Raw genomic sequence first — 13,947 nt, 5'->3', positions numbered from 1 at the left:
CCAGAATGTTTCTTACATATGACTTCTTGGCTTTACCAATGCTTGAGGATCCTTTCTAAAAGGAACTATTTTTAAGTACACAGCTAGTCACGACCTTGTATAAAAAGATTAGAATGCCATCTCCATGCTCAACCTAACAGAAATCCATGCTAGAGAAAACCAGGACATCAAATCATCTAGCAGTGAGGTCAGAGGTGGAGTTACAACTAGAGTGCGCCAAAGTCATAGGTAAGCCAAGTTAAGAATGAGCGGACAATGTCACTCAACAGAAGGCCCCAATGAACGAGACACAAAGAATGCTCTACAACAGCCCCAGTCACATGGATTTTTGAAGCTCATTGGCCTGAAACAGTCATAACCCTCTTCCTCCTCCTGCCCCAACTCTACCACTTCAGTTCCATGAACCTCCGTTACTTATAATCCCAAAGAACTAACCCAAAATAATGATAAATGCAGGATTCTCTGTAGAGAAGCCAATCGGTAGACACAGACCAGATGCTTAGGTGCCTTCTTCCCCAGACTCCCCTACCCTATATACTGGATTACTGTTAATGCCATCATGTCAAAACTACTACACATTTATAGTTAAACAATAAAAGCTACCTTATTTAATTGATACAGTGTCAAAAATCACAACCTGCGGCCAGAACTGTGGCATGGTGGGTAAAGCTGCCACTTGCAGTGGCAACATCCCATACGGGTACCGGTTCAAGTCCTGGATGCTCTACTTCTGATCTAGCTCTCTCTTATTGCCTGGGAAAGCAGTAGAAGATGGCCCAAGTGGTTGGGCCTCTACAACATGTGGGCCCTGGCCATTGTGGCCAGTTAGGGAGTGAACCAGTGGATAGAAGACCTCTCTTTTTCTCTCTCTCTCTCTCTCTCTCTCTGCCTCTGTAGTTCCACCTTCTAAATAAATAAATAAATCTTTAAAAAAATCATAACCTAACTTACAAAACTAGCATCTGCCCAGCATCGATTTTTTTCCTACAAATGAGAGAACTAAATTGAACAATATCACTGAAAATGATGGTTACATGAAAGTTTAGATATCTGAAGTATATTGTTAAATCATAAAATGACATTTTCAGTTAGCTTCTAATACGTGACACGTTTTAAGTATACAGGACTCATTTATCTTAATACGATGGTACTTGCTCATTGATTCACTTAGGTTTAAAAACTAGCAAAGGAGCTAGACTATCTATGTAAATTAGATAAAGGTAACAAATACGGCCACAGGAGACACCATCCACCCACCAACAGATTTTTTTATGACTGCATCAGGGAATATTAAAACGTTTCTAGATATACAGTACTTTCAGATTACCTACACACAATACATCTGCCATCTGTTTCCAGGCGATCACCAAATAAAAATCATATTTTGGTGTTGATACTCTCTATGGTGTTTTCTGCTCTTTCTCTCTAATCCACCAATATGAATTGTATTCAAGAGCAAAGAGGAAAATTAAGTAACGAGGAGACAACATGGATGAATGCTTTGCTAAGCAAAAGAAGCCAGCCACGAAAGGCCACACGTTCTATAATCCTGATTAAGTACAATGTCCAAAAGGGCAAATCTACAGCATCAAACATCGAGTAGTGGTTGCCTGAGAACCGGAGGCAGAGGGAAAGCGAGAAGTGGCTGCTGACATGCGGGGGATTTCTTCTGATGATGAAGATGATCTGAAATTAGACAGTGGAGGTCAGAGGAACTGAGTCTACACAGGTGAGGAGAAAGGGGATGGATAGGAAGGAAACTGGACCCCCTAAAAGGAAGAAGAGATCCCTGCATTTCTATAGCCAGAAAAACCACTGGAGCCATTTGTATATGAAAAATAAATGCAGAGTATAATCTGGGACTCCATGTAATGATCTAAACAGACTTTCTTCTCAACAGCTTTCATGAGCCTCTTGTTTACAGAAATGCTCTTTTAAATCCAGATTTCACAGCCAATGGTGGTGTTTTTACTATGTGCTAGGAACCATGCCTCCCTCACAACTAATCCCCAACAATGCATAATTTAGAGAAACAGCTTCAAAACTGGATGAGGAAAATAATGGATAGCTTTTAAATCCCTGTTAATCTCGACTGTAAAAACCCAATCCATCAGGCAAGCAGCTTTCTCTTTCCTGTGGGACATAAAAGTGTCAAGTCTGAGAGCAGTGGCAGGCACGTGAAGAAGCAAAGCCCTGGCTTGACCCTGATGAGAGAGTCCAAGCCTGAGATGGCACAGCATTTGCAGCAGACCGCGTTACTGGGAGGAGTCCCCAGGGACCTGCTCAGTGGACACTGAGACAGCTACGACAAGGCCTGCATCCCAGCCTCCTCTCTCCAAGTCATAGTACTCTTTACACATTGCTCAGACCCTGCACTTGTATACACATGTAGTGTCCCATACATTAGCTTTATTTGTTCTTAATTATTGGGAATCACGTTTATAGATATCCACCTAGTAACAGCAGGCTGCATGTTCACTAGAAGGAAGTCACATATTTTATCTATCATTATATTATTCATTTTGGTGGCATGAGGGTGTTGACTGTGGAATCATGCTTCTTCCAGAAGGTTTCTGGATAAAGCCACTGCATTCCACGTGACTGTAAAAAACACAAAGCCAATATCTAAGCCATCTAATTTAAAATACTCATGATTATATGCAGAAAAGGAATTAAGATATCTCACAAAAAGGTAAACTTAAAAATCTTTAATAGTTGGTTTTCTCCATATATGTGCAGCTCTATCAATTTGGGATTAAGCAAAAAATTTAAGTACATAACTTGAATGATAACTTGAAATTTGCAGTCACCTGGGAAACATTTATGGTAAACTCAGCTCTAATTCTCACTGTGTAGAATTCACTTCCCTCCAGAGCAAACCTTGGGCCTGATTTTTTTTATTTGCAACTGCATAATTTTTTAGGACATATTTTTCAAATATCCACACTAATTTTAATTAGCATTACAGAGCTAATTGAAGCCCAGACAAGGTTTCTGCCCTCTTACTGATTACAAATTACAAGGCACGGAACAGTGATGGGGGCAGATGGGAGAGATCTCAATCACTTCCACGATGAGGTGGATCCATCCAGACAGGGCTTGTAATGAGGCCAGGGATGACAAGAAGAGTGTGTTCCTCCTGCCAGGAGACAGCACAATACTCAGTTCGGGCAGAACATTAAGGCTTCTTAGGTGTCCAGATAGCAGAACATAAGCTGTGACCTGGTTACTAGAGGAAAGGTCAGACTAATATTTTAAAGGAGAGATAAAGAGCTGACTTTTCGCTTCAATGGGGATACTCAAAAAACAAAACAACAAAACATAAGGAATGAGTATTAACTGATAACACTTAGGCTATGGCCTAGGAAAGTATTTCTCTTAAGTGTGGTCTACATTTGAATCACATGGGGAGTCAGATGGGGGTGGGAAACCTTCGAATATGCATTTTTAACAAGCCTGCTATTCAATCTTAGACACTCAAATTCAGGGTTAGAATAGTTGGCTTTGTATTTTTCTGAGGTGTTCATCTGAAAGAGCACAGTGTAGACACTGGTAAGGGATTTACCTGTTGTTACACTGCATCTACTTCATAAAAGTTTAGTATTGGAATGTGAAAAAGGAGAAGTGTTTACTTTTTAAATAACTGTTCAACTCATGCATTATTCCTCATAAGAATTTAAATTCGCACTTAGCCAACTATATACTGCTTTATAAACAGACCCAATGCCAAACTCTTGACAGGTATTTTAAAGCCCACACTGGTTCTGCAGGATCTATAAAGTTTCAGCCAAGGAGCCAAAATTGTGGTGCAGCAAATTAGGCCACCACTTTCAAAGCCAGCACTCCACATCCGAGTTCCAGTTCAAGTCTCGGCTACTGGCTTTGATCCAGCTCCCAGCTAACGTGCCTAGGAAGCAGCAGAAGATGGCTCAAGTACTTGAGCCCCTGCCACCCATGTGGGAGACCCAGATACAACTCCCAGCTCCTGGCTTTGGCCTGGTTGTTGTGGACATTTGGGGAGTAAACCAGCAGACAGAAGATCGATCTCTCTCTCTCCATCTGTTGTTGCTTTGCCTCTCAAATACATAGATAAGTAAGTATTTTTCAAAAAAATTTAGCCAATAAAAATGTCTATGTGAAGGCACTTGGAATGCACTGTCTAAATCAGTAGCCACTGACCATACGGGACCACTGACCAAGGTATCTGGGTAGTATACTTTGAGATGTACTATACTAGACTTTGAAGACTTACTGTAGAAAACATAAGGAACCTCACTGTTAACATTTTTAAGTTAGTTACATGTTGATATAATACTATTTTGGATATGTTAACCAAAATATCTTACTCAGGAAATTTTAAATCCCATGTAGGGAGTGGGTGTTTATTCTAGCACTTAGGACACCCATATTCCACATCAGAGTACCTAGTTTTGAGTCCTGGCTTTGGCTCCCAACTCCAGCCTCTTAATAATGCATACCCTGGGAGGATGCACACCCTGGGATGGACCAGGTCACCCAGGAGGGAGATGGGATTGTGTTCCTGGCTCCTGGCTTCAGCACTGGGAATGCAGACATTTGTGGAATGAACCTGGGGATAGAACTCTCTCTGTGTATCTCTTTTTGTCTCTCAAATAAATACATAATATTTTTTAGGTGTCTGGATATAGTATTAGATGTTTAAGATGTTTTCATGCCTTTTTTCTAATTACAAAATAGTTCAGATTTTATTTCAAGAAAAAATTAAACTCAGAAACGTCACTCAGAAATAAACACTATTTATTTTTGTGGATATCTTCCCAATTTTTTTCTTCATTATTTATGAGTACTATTGATATACATATGTTATTCTGATTGCTTTTATCAATATTTTCAAACATTTTAAGACTTATTCCCCTACTTCCTTTAATTTGTGTTGACTCTACAAAATATAAGCCACAATCACAAATACTTTTCACTTGTAAAAGGAAAATATTTGCCTTTGACATTTAAGGGTCAAACTTTATGTTTTATTTCAAATAAAATGCTAAGTTTCCAAAAAGTTCAGCTTGTTTTGAATCACCCCACGTTCTACAGTTCTACAACACTGAGGTGATTCGGAGAGAGGTCAGGAATGCAGGCATGCCACGGTGACATGCAGGAGATAAATGACAGAAGCCATAAAAATCCCTGCAACGTGCACTGCCTCAAAACTAAATAGCCTGACGCGATCTGTGCTACTCAACAGCACTGGCCAATGCTCTTCCTTCTCAATGGCCACTGGCAACGCCATGGAAAGCGGGGAGGAACCACCCATCGTGCTTTCACCCCACATTCAATTTTAGGCATAAGTATGTATCTTATCAGTCATCTGTATATGAGAAAGATACGTATGTCAAAAGTAGTACAACATGTAAAGTATCTCAACAACTTTTTATGCTGATTGTAAGGTGATACAATGATATTTTGGAAACCTAAATAAAACTTTTGAGTATGTGGATGTGAGTCAGTATTAATTCCAATTATTTTCCACATATACACTTGATCTTAGCCAAAGGCCGAGGAGAAATTATTTTCTTAAAATATATCTATGTCTTAAATTTTTACAAGTTGAAGTGTTAAAAAAAAAAAACTCTCCTTCTTCACCCAGCTGCATGAGGGGAGAGCCAGCAGATGAAATTTTTCTCAACTTTGAGAAAATGCTTCTGTCTCCAATTCTGCCAGATATAAAAACAGGAAAGTGTCATTCCTGTGCTTCTTCGTGGTTCTCAGGCTAATGTTCCAGCAGTGAGCTCTTGGGCAAGTTGTTTCCACCTCACTGTGTCTCAATTTCCTCATCTATACAACGTAGATGAGAAGAAGCCCTCTTATATACTTAGTAGGGGGCTAACTGTCACATACGCAATGCATTTAGAAAAGTGCAAAAGCACTTATTGTGATACAGTTGTCCAGGGATCCAGATAAACATCCTAGCAAGGTAAGGACAAATGACTGACACTACAGGAAGCTGGGGGCTCTCCTCTGAATCTGTAGGAAAGAACAAATACGAAGAGCAAGGAGCTGCTCTGTAGTTTACAAGTAAAATTGTACTTAAAAATGAGATAACACACAGTAGCCTGAAACCAGAAGTAAAGGACTCATAACCAAAGGTAACTGATCACCACTAGCATATTAGGCTGAAAGCTCAGATGAAGATTCAGGAAAAAGAAAGGGTTAAGGTACAAATCAATCCACAGCCCAAGCCAGAATTACGATTTCCATAAGGTTCCATGTCAATGAATGAGCTAGAAAACAAAGGCCCAAGTCTAGAGTGACTTCGAGTTTATCAGATAAATCATTCATTTAGGAAAGTTCAAGAAAGATCTTTAATCCATCTGTACTCAAGACAAATTATTCTCAGGCAGCTGAATAATTTTCCTATAGAATTTAGTTGGCTGTGTCCCCAGCATCCATTCCTCTCTTCCTCCTTCCTGTCATATTCTACATTTTCTGGCCCAGCTGTTTGGGTGGGACTAACAAAACTGTCACTCAAGGTACATCCTGTTTACAGGAAGTCAATCCACACATCCTAACCTCCAACTCAAGCCATGATCAATCAGGCCAGCGAGGCTGATCCCAGGACCATGGGAAAGCATACATGCTCTGTTCTACTGGACATCAGGAAGGTCTAGGTGGCCCAAGACTTGGGGCAGCCCTAGTAGGAGTACAGAGTAGAGCGCCTGCTTGTGAACATACAAGCAAGGCCAAGAAGTAGAGGGAAAGAAACTGTAAGTCTTGCTTAACAGCTGCATTGGCCTACTCTGTGACCAATACATCATCTTTGTTACTGAAACCACTTTGGTTTAAGTTTCCTTTTGTTGAAAAGCAAAAGACTTCTAAGCAATACATTCTTTATAATGAGTTCCATTATAAAGGTAACAAAAAATTATCTATATTTACAATTAATGGTAAACTTACCTGCTTGAGTCATGACCTTGATTTATTAATCACATAAGGGCATTAGGGAGAATCATAAAGCCACTGTCGTCACTTGGAAACAATTTCCTTTGAAATCTCAAAAGTATAAATGCAGGACCTTGAATACAATCCACTTCAACTCTTGGCTCACATATGTTCAGTACTGCTGAGTTTGTGGAGTGATAAGAGCTCCTTCCTGATTTTCTGCGTAACTTTTCCACGCCCCACCAGGGCCATCAGGGAGAGCGTGCTCAGGTATTTGATGGCAACAAGGAATGAGAGCACACAGAATGAGGATGCGTTCCCACCAAGGCTAATGAATCAATGGCAAACTTACCTGTTACAGCATGGCACGTGCTCTCAGCAGATTAAGTTATTGCTTTTCAGACCTAAAGCCCTTGCCTGTGACACTAACCAACCTTGGTACATATCAGCTAATATGTACAGGCACTAAGTACATAGGTTAGTTTGTGTAATTTTTATGTGTAAAGTATGCTTTAACATTTTAAAATGTAATGTGTCAAAAACAGTAGCGTTCTTAGGGCAGATCTACCTGAGCTGCTACAGAGATCACCCTGTGCTCTCAATCACTTTGGTCCCTGGGACTACCTTCTTCAAATATGGAACTGACTACCTGACGACGCAGTCAGCTTGCACTTGTGAGGCACGCGTAAGCCGGGGAGAGACCATCTTCACACAGGGCAGCCATGAGGGAAGGGTGGATGATTTTCAAGAGGCCCGTATAGGCCCTGGGCCTCTGTGTCCGGGTGTGAAGGAGACTTACCGGCCAGAGCCTTGATGCGGGATCGCTCAAAGAGCCGTGCAGAGCTGTTCTCGTTGTCCCAATCATCCACGTCCCAGCGGTTGTTGACATCGCTGTACTGCTGTTGGATCTCAATGTTGTCGTAGTCTGTGGCTACGGTGGTCGTCATCTTGAACTGTCTCAGCTGCTCCTCCACATCAGCTCCTTCTTAGAGCTCTGTGAGAAACAAACAAAAAACATATTTAGATTTCCGAAGTACACAGCACTCCTGTGAAACCTACTGGGATAACAGTTAGTGCTGCTGCACAGGAAGTTAAGCTGCCACCCGTGATACCAGCAACCCATAACTGAGGGCTGGTTCAAGTCCCAGCTGCTCTGCTTCTGAACCAGCTCCTTGCTAATGCACCTGGGAGGGCAGCAGATGATGGCTCAAGTCCTTAGAAGCCTCCTACCACACGGGAGACCCAGACAGAGTACCAGGCTCCAGAGATTACCACCTGACCCAGCCCCAGCTCTGCAGCCATTTGAGGAGGAACCAGCAAATGGAAGACAGAAAATCTCTCTCTCTCTCTGATGCTTTGCCTTTCAAATAAACAAATCTTACAAGAAGAAGAAAAAGGAATAGCCTTCTTCTTTTTTTTTTTTTTTAAAGAATTATGTTATTTATTTGAAAGGCAGAGTTACAGAGAGAGAGGAAGAGACACAGAGAGAGGCCTTTCAACTACTACTTCACTCCCCAAACGTCTGCAGTGGCCAGGACTGGGCCATACTGAAGCTGGGAGCCAGGAGCTTCCTCCAGATCTCCTACATGAGTGCAGGGGCCCAATCACTTGGGCTGTCCTCTGCTGCTTTCCTAGACACATTAGCAGGGGGCTGATTCATAAGTAGAGCAGCAGAGCCATGAATAGACACCATACAGGATGCTGGCACTGTAGGTGGTAGCTTTAACCACCATGCCACAATGCCAGCCCCATGGAATAGTATTCTAAGTAAAGAAAACAGCACAGCACACAGCAAGTTGGAAGAAGGAAGGGTTCAGTGTGGCTTGGGTCTGGTGGCAGGGGAGAGACAAGAGGACAAACCAGGGAGGAAGGCAGGGCCGGACTAGGAAGGGCTCTGTGAGTCTGTGTGTGATGGAAACATCACTAGATGTACGCTGTTCTGGTGCTATATGAAAAAGTAGATTCTAGAAGGCAAGGACAGGAGCAGAGGCCAGCTGGGAGACTGTCCCAGAGATGGAGAAGGCCCAGCCTGGGGCCGTGGGGTGGAAGTAGTGGTTGAGAAGCAGATATGCTACACAGGAGGACAGCTGAAGGACTGACTGTACCTGGGCAGTAGGGAACTGCTGGCCTGAGCCAGGCGCTGTGCTTGATTTCTATTGGTGTAGCTAAATTATTGCATATTTTAAATTTCACCACTGGGACTCAGGCTCAGTCAGGCATACAAAGCTATTAAGCTATGTCAACTGCAAACAGAAGGGGGTAGGGAACGATGACCCCTTTTAGTGGTAGGGAGATGTTCCCAAGGGAAAGGATGATATTACATTTATGATATTTTGCACCTGGATGCTCCTTTAGCAGAAGTTCCATTCAATGTGCACCAAGAATGTGCATATGGCCACAAGCGAGCAGGCCTCAGCACTACAGCTATGTACCAAGCCAGCAGATGACTGCCCCTCCGTCTGCCACCAGACAATAAGCAAACAGAGCCACACGGACTGGAACAGAACCATTTCTGTAGCGTCTTTGCAGTGTGGCTTTTCTCAAGTTCCAGCACAGAAGTGCTTGGCTCCACAAGTCATATGCAACCAGGCTTCAAGGTACTTAAATGAAGCAGAAACAAATTAACTGCACCTTAAATAGAATAGTAATTGGTGGCACAGCATACAACTGCCACTGGCTCTTGTCACTGGCTGTTTTCTCACAAGCTGTGGCTGACACAGTCCACATGCTCCTGCAGGGGAAGGCACCGTGTCCACCTTGCAACTGAGCCACAGCATCTGTAACTCAAATAGTCGCCACCTTCACTCACACAGAAAAATTCTGATGAGAGTAAAATTGCCATCAGGCAGATGCAATCAGCTCTAGCCATATAAATGTATTGGCATGTTAATTTTATATTACTTCATATGTACCTATATGTAATGTATTTGTAGCACACACACACAAAATCAGAGAACTACTCCAATAAATATTTACATGAGCTTAACAGTTACATTTAACATACAGCGGCATAATCCCCTTCAAAAAACAAAAAAGTTAAAGAAAATGAGTATCGTCATATATATTTGAAGTTGGAGATGGTTAATCTTCATGGTTTTATCACTATCAAGAACTTTTTATAAAATTCAGGCTTGTAGTATTCTTTCTCTAGGAGAAAAAACAGTTATTGGTCCTAAATTCTCGAAGTACTGCAAGCAGGATTTAATCCAACCCCAGGTGAAACCCAAGCACAGCCTGCCTCTCTCCCGATAAGTTTTGGCTATTTGGTGCCACCTGCTGACCGATGGAAGCAAGCCACACCGTGGCCTCCAGGGCAGCTGTCAACTTAACTTGTGGCCTGCCTCTGGAGCAAGCCCTTCTACCCGACTCCCACCAGAACCTCCCCTCCCACTGACCCATCCCCATCACCAACTGCTGTCCACAAGTTTCTCCATAAGCAACTGTTAAAGCAAAAAGGCAAACAGGAAGCAAAACCACCTACTAGTCTACGTACAAAAGAAATCCCGGTTATGTCATTCCACTCAAGTGTCTAGAGATTTAACATGAGATTTTATTATTCCCTGCAATATCCTCTGAAGATAATATCCTTGCCAAACAGCTGAGCTTTCATACAGATATAGCCATTTTCTGAATTTTAGGGTAATTTTTACCCCCCCCCCAGACCCCCATTCAGGGCCATGGTGAAAGGGAACTTGTAGGCATCCAGTGGTTTCAAGGGAGGGGCTTGGGTTGGAGAAGGGTCAGCATCAAGGCAAGAGTGTAGGGGAGGGGTCCGTGCCACAAGAATCCCCCAAGTCCAGCATGCTACCCGCATCGTCATCCTCCAGCCCACTTCAACAAGGGACTGTGCTCGCTGTGAGGATAGCTGACATGCCACACTGGTGCCCCAGGAAGTCATCCAGGAAAGGTTGAATTTTCCCAAGGTGCTATCAGCCATGTGTCCCAAAGGCCAGTGGAGTAATCAGCACCTCTTAAATGGCCACGAGAAGATCAGGAGCGGAGAAGAGAGGGCAGACTTGGGCACCCTGGGATTCTGCCTAGCGGTTCCACCACTAGGGGGAACTGGGTAGGGTTGGCAGGAGGCAAGGCAGTCTCCCCTGGATGAGATCCTTGGCCAGAGCTCAGAGAGGGCCTGGATTCTATCTGACTCACCACAGGAGGAGCTCAGTTAAACAACCCCGGAATGCATAGAAGTCAGTAATACCCTGGGTGTGACATGGGTAACATCCATGGTCTTTGTGACTGTGTTTTGTAAAGATAGTTCAAAGTGCCTGGCTTCCATCCCTGCTCAAGTATGTGTGTGTGTGTGTGTGTGTGGCTATGTGTATAAAACAAAGAATACAAAAAGAAAGCCAAGGGGCAGGCTCTCCCTACAGCACCGACATCCCATATAGGCGCTGGTTCCTGTCCCAGTTGCTCCTCTTCCGATCCAGCTCTCTGCTAATGGCCTGAGAAAGTAGTGGAATATGGTCCAAGTGCTTGGGCCCCTGCACCCCCAGGGGAGACCAGAAGACGCTCCTGGCTTCGGATGAGCCCAGCTCCAGTGTTGTGGCCATCTGGGGAGTGAACCAGCGGATGGAAGACCTTTCTCTCTATCTCTTCCTCTGTCTGTAACCCTACGTTTCAAACAAATAAATAAAATCTTTAAGAAAGAAGAAATAAAGCCAAGGGACTCTCCCCTTTCAAACAACTCTTCTCTAATCCTGTCTTCTATGAACCGGAATTTTCTGAAACATGCAAATAAATTCCAAATGCTTTATCATTTTTTGCTTTACCATTTTTTTGCTTCTGTAAGCATACACCGTGTTCATTACAGCCTGTGTGTCTCAACTCCTTGCAGGTGCTTCTTCAAATGGATGAGCAAACCACTATCCTAGACTTATAAGGCAGAGACTCCACAGGCCTGGCAGGTCCTTCCTCAAGGTCGTACAATTAGGGGAGAAACTGGAACATTGGCATTCCAGGTTTCAGAAAGATTTTACTGGTTCTCCTCCATACTGATGAAAACTCTGGAAATCAATACCTGGCACAGTCCAGAGAGAAAACACTTTACCTATTCTTTTACTTCCCCACTTTTATTTTTTATGTTATATGGGTATCAGATAAATTCACTGGTTTTCCTTTAAAGGAACAAGCTCATGCCCAAGCTTCCTGCCAGTGTCCTCTTCTGTCACTCCAGTCTCCCTGAGTGACATCACTCACCTCCCTGCTCTTGACTCCCACTAAGTGCAGCTGCCTCCTAAGATCACCAACCCTGCCTGAAATCAAACACCTAATCCCCACCCCCACCTACCCCAAATCCTGCTTTCCTCCTGAATGCCACCCCCATTTCTCCCAGTCTGCCAGCCAGGAACCTTGCAATGGTCCTTCAATTCTCCCTCTCTCCTCATATTCAGCTCCTGCACTTGAGCTCTCAGGAGTCAGCCCCGGCAACAGCTTTTATTCCAGCACTGGTCCATTCCCCTACTCTGCCACCAGGAGGACCTTTCTGAAATGTAACTCTGATCACTGCCTACCCAACTCACTCCTGCCAAAGGCTCCCCGGGCCTTCAGAACAATGCACAGAGCTCACAGAAGGGAAACTGAGGCCCAACCTGGTCCCACCATCCCTGTCCCAAGCACTGCTCTGGAGGGAGAAGCCATGCTCTTATCTCACCTCCAAACCTACCACCTAGACCAGCTCTCTACTCTAGTACCAGCCCTAGCTCAGAAAACCTTCCTGAATCACTTGCAGCCATCATCACCACCTGGTCTGAATTAGACAACCTGGCCCTATCTGTGCTCCCTCCCAGACACCTTGTACACCTCTGTTCACCACTTATCTTTATGGGATTACAGAAACTTCTCTTTACATTAACTGGCCAACAGGATCTGGAACTCCTATGTTCATTACAGCCTGTGTGTCTCAACTCCTTACAGGATGCCCAGTAACCTTAAGTGCTGCTAGTCTGTGGGCTGGCTGGGTCGGCCTGAGATGGAAGACCAAAAGTGAGGCCATCAGTCAGCAAAGTCAACCGCAGCCATCACCCTAGTACTAACTCCCATCAGTCACAAAGCCTGTAACTAATGCTCTCCTGAGGTACACAGATGTGGGCGACTTCCTGCTTTTTAGGAAGTCACATTTTAACACAAGCTGCTAATGAACATGAACACATGTTTAAGAAGGTACTTCTCCATCCACATATTAAAATTTAGATCTTCCTTTTTAATCTAATTTTTACCCACAAAAATAATTTGTTTTGTCTGAACTACTCAGATATCACAGAGTAAAGCAACAAATAGAGAAAAAATAAAATTTTCACCATGTGCATTAACAAATACATACTTCTTCCTTAGCACTCAACTAAAGGCTCAAACAAATTAAACAAAAATGAAGAAAGTGACCAACATTTGCTAAACACTTTTTTGAGGAGGCAATCCAGATGATAACTATTACTTTGGCAGCATTCACAGACACAAATGTTCTGCAAACACTTAAAACCCTCCTGCTTTGCTATTTAAGAGCTGAACAGGCATACCCTGCATTGTTGGTGTGCTATCTTTTAAAAAAGAAAAAGCAGTCCTGCTTAGGGCTGTGTGTCAGAGAAGTTCCAATTCTACAATCCTGAGAGTTTTGCCTCAACCCTCTGGACTGCCTGCCGAGCTGCAGAGAGCAAGAGTCACCTGCTGTTTACGATTCGCCTGGCAGGCATTCTGCAGGGTGGGAAGCAGCCAATGAGGGACAACCCCAGCTAACCTACTGTGACTTTGGCTCATGGTGCCCACACAAGGGCCCCAATTCTATCCTACACAGAGTTCTCTGCTCACAAACACAAGGACATACATGGGAGGGAAGTCTTGGCCCGATAGTTAACAGCATAAAAACAGCACACCATGGGAGCACAGAGCTGATGTGTCTCCACCATAACACAATGAAAAGTCAGTCTTGCTAGTTTACTTTACACAGAGCATGGTGCTTTACTTGCTTTCTTATTCACACTTCCCCAGCAGCCTTTGGAGGCAGATACTATTATTAGCCCAATTCCGCAG

At 43.4% G+C, this 13,947-nt stretch overlaps 1 protein-coding gene across 1 annotated transcript in view; it reads right to left on the bottom strand.

The window, feature by feature from the left end:
- The window catches only part of SPTBN1 (spectrin beta, non-erythrocytic 1), a 209,488-nt gene that overhangs the window by 134,811 nt on the left and 60,730 nt on the right, over positions 1-13,947 (bottom strand). Inside the window, exon 2 of the mRNA XM_062209440.1 lies at positions 7,718-7,912. Within this exon, the coding sequence (XP_062065424.1) occupies positions 7,718-7,865 (148 nt within the window). The 5' untranslated portion in view covers positions 7,866-7,912. The remainder of the gene's footprint in view (positions 1-7,717; positions 7,913-13,947) is intronic.

This window comes from Lepus europaeus, chromosome 13 (genome assembly GCF_033115175.1).
Source record: "Lepus europaeus isolate LE1 chromosome 13, mLepTim1.pri, whole genome shotgun sequence".
NCBI classification, from domain to species: domain Eukaryota; kingdom Metazoa; phylum Chordata; class Mammalia; order Lagomorpha; family Leporidae; genus Lepus; species Lepus europaeus.
The sequence above is the reverse complement of the archived record's forward strand: the minus strand, read 5'-3'. Positions and strand labels throughout refer to the sequence as shown.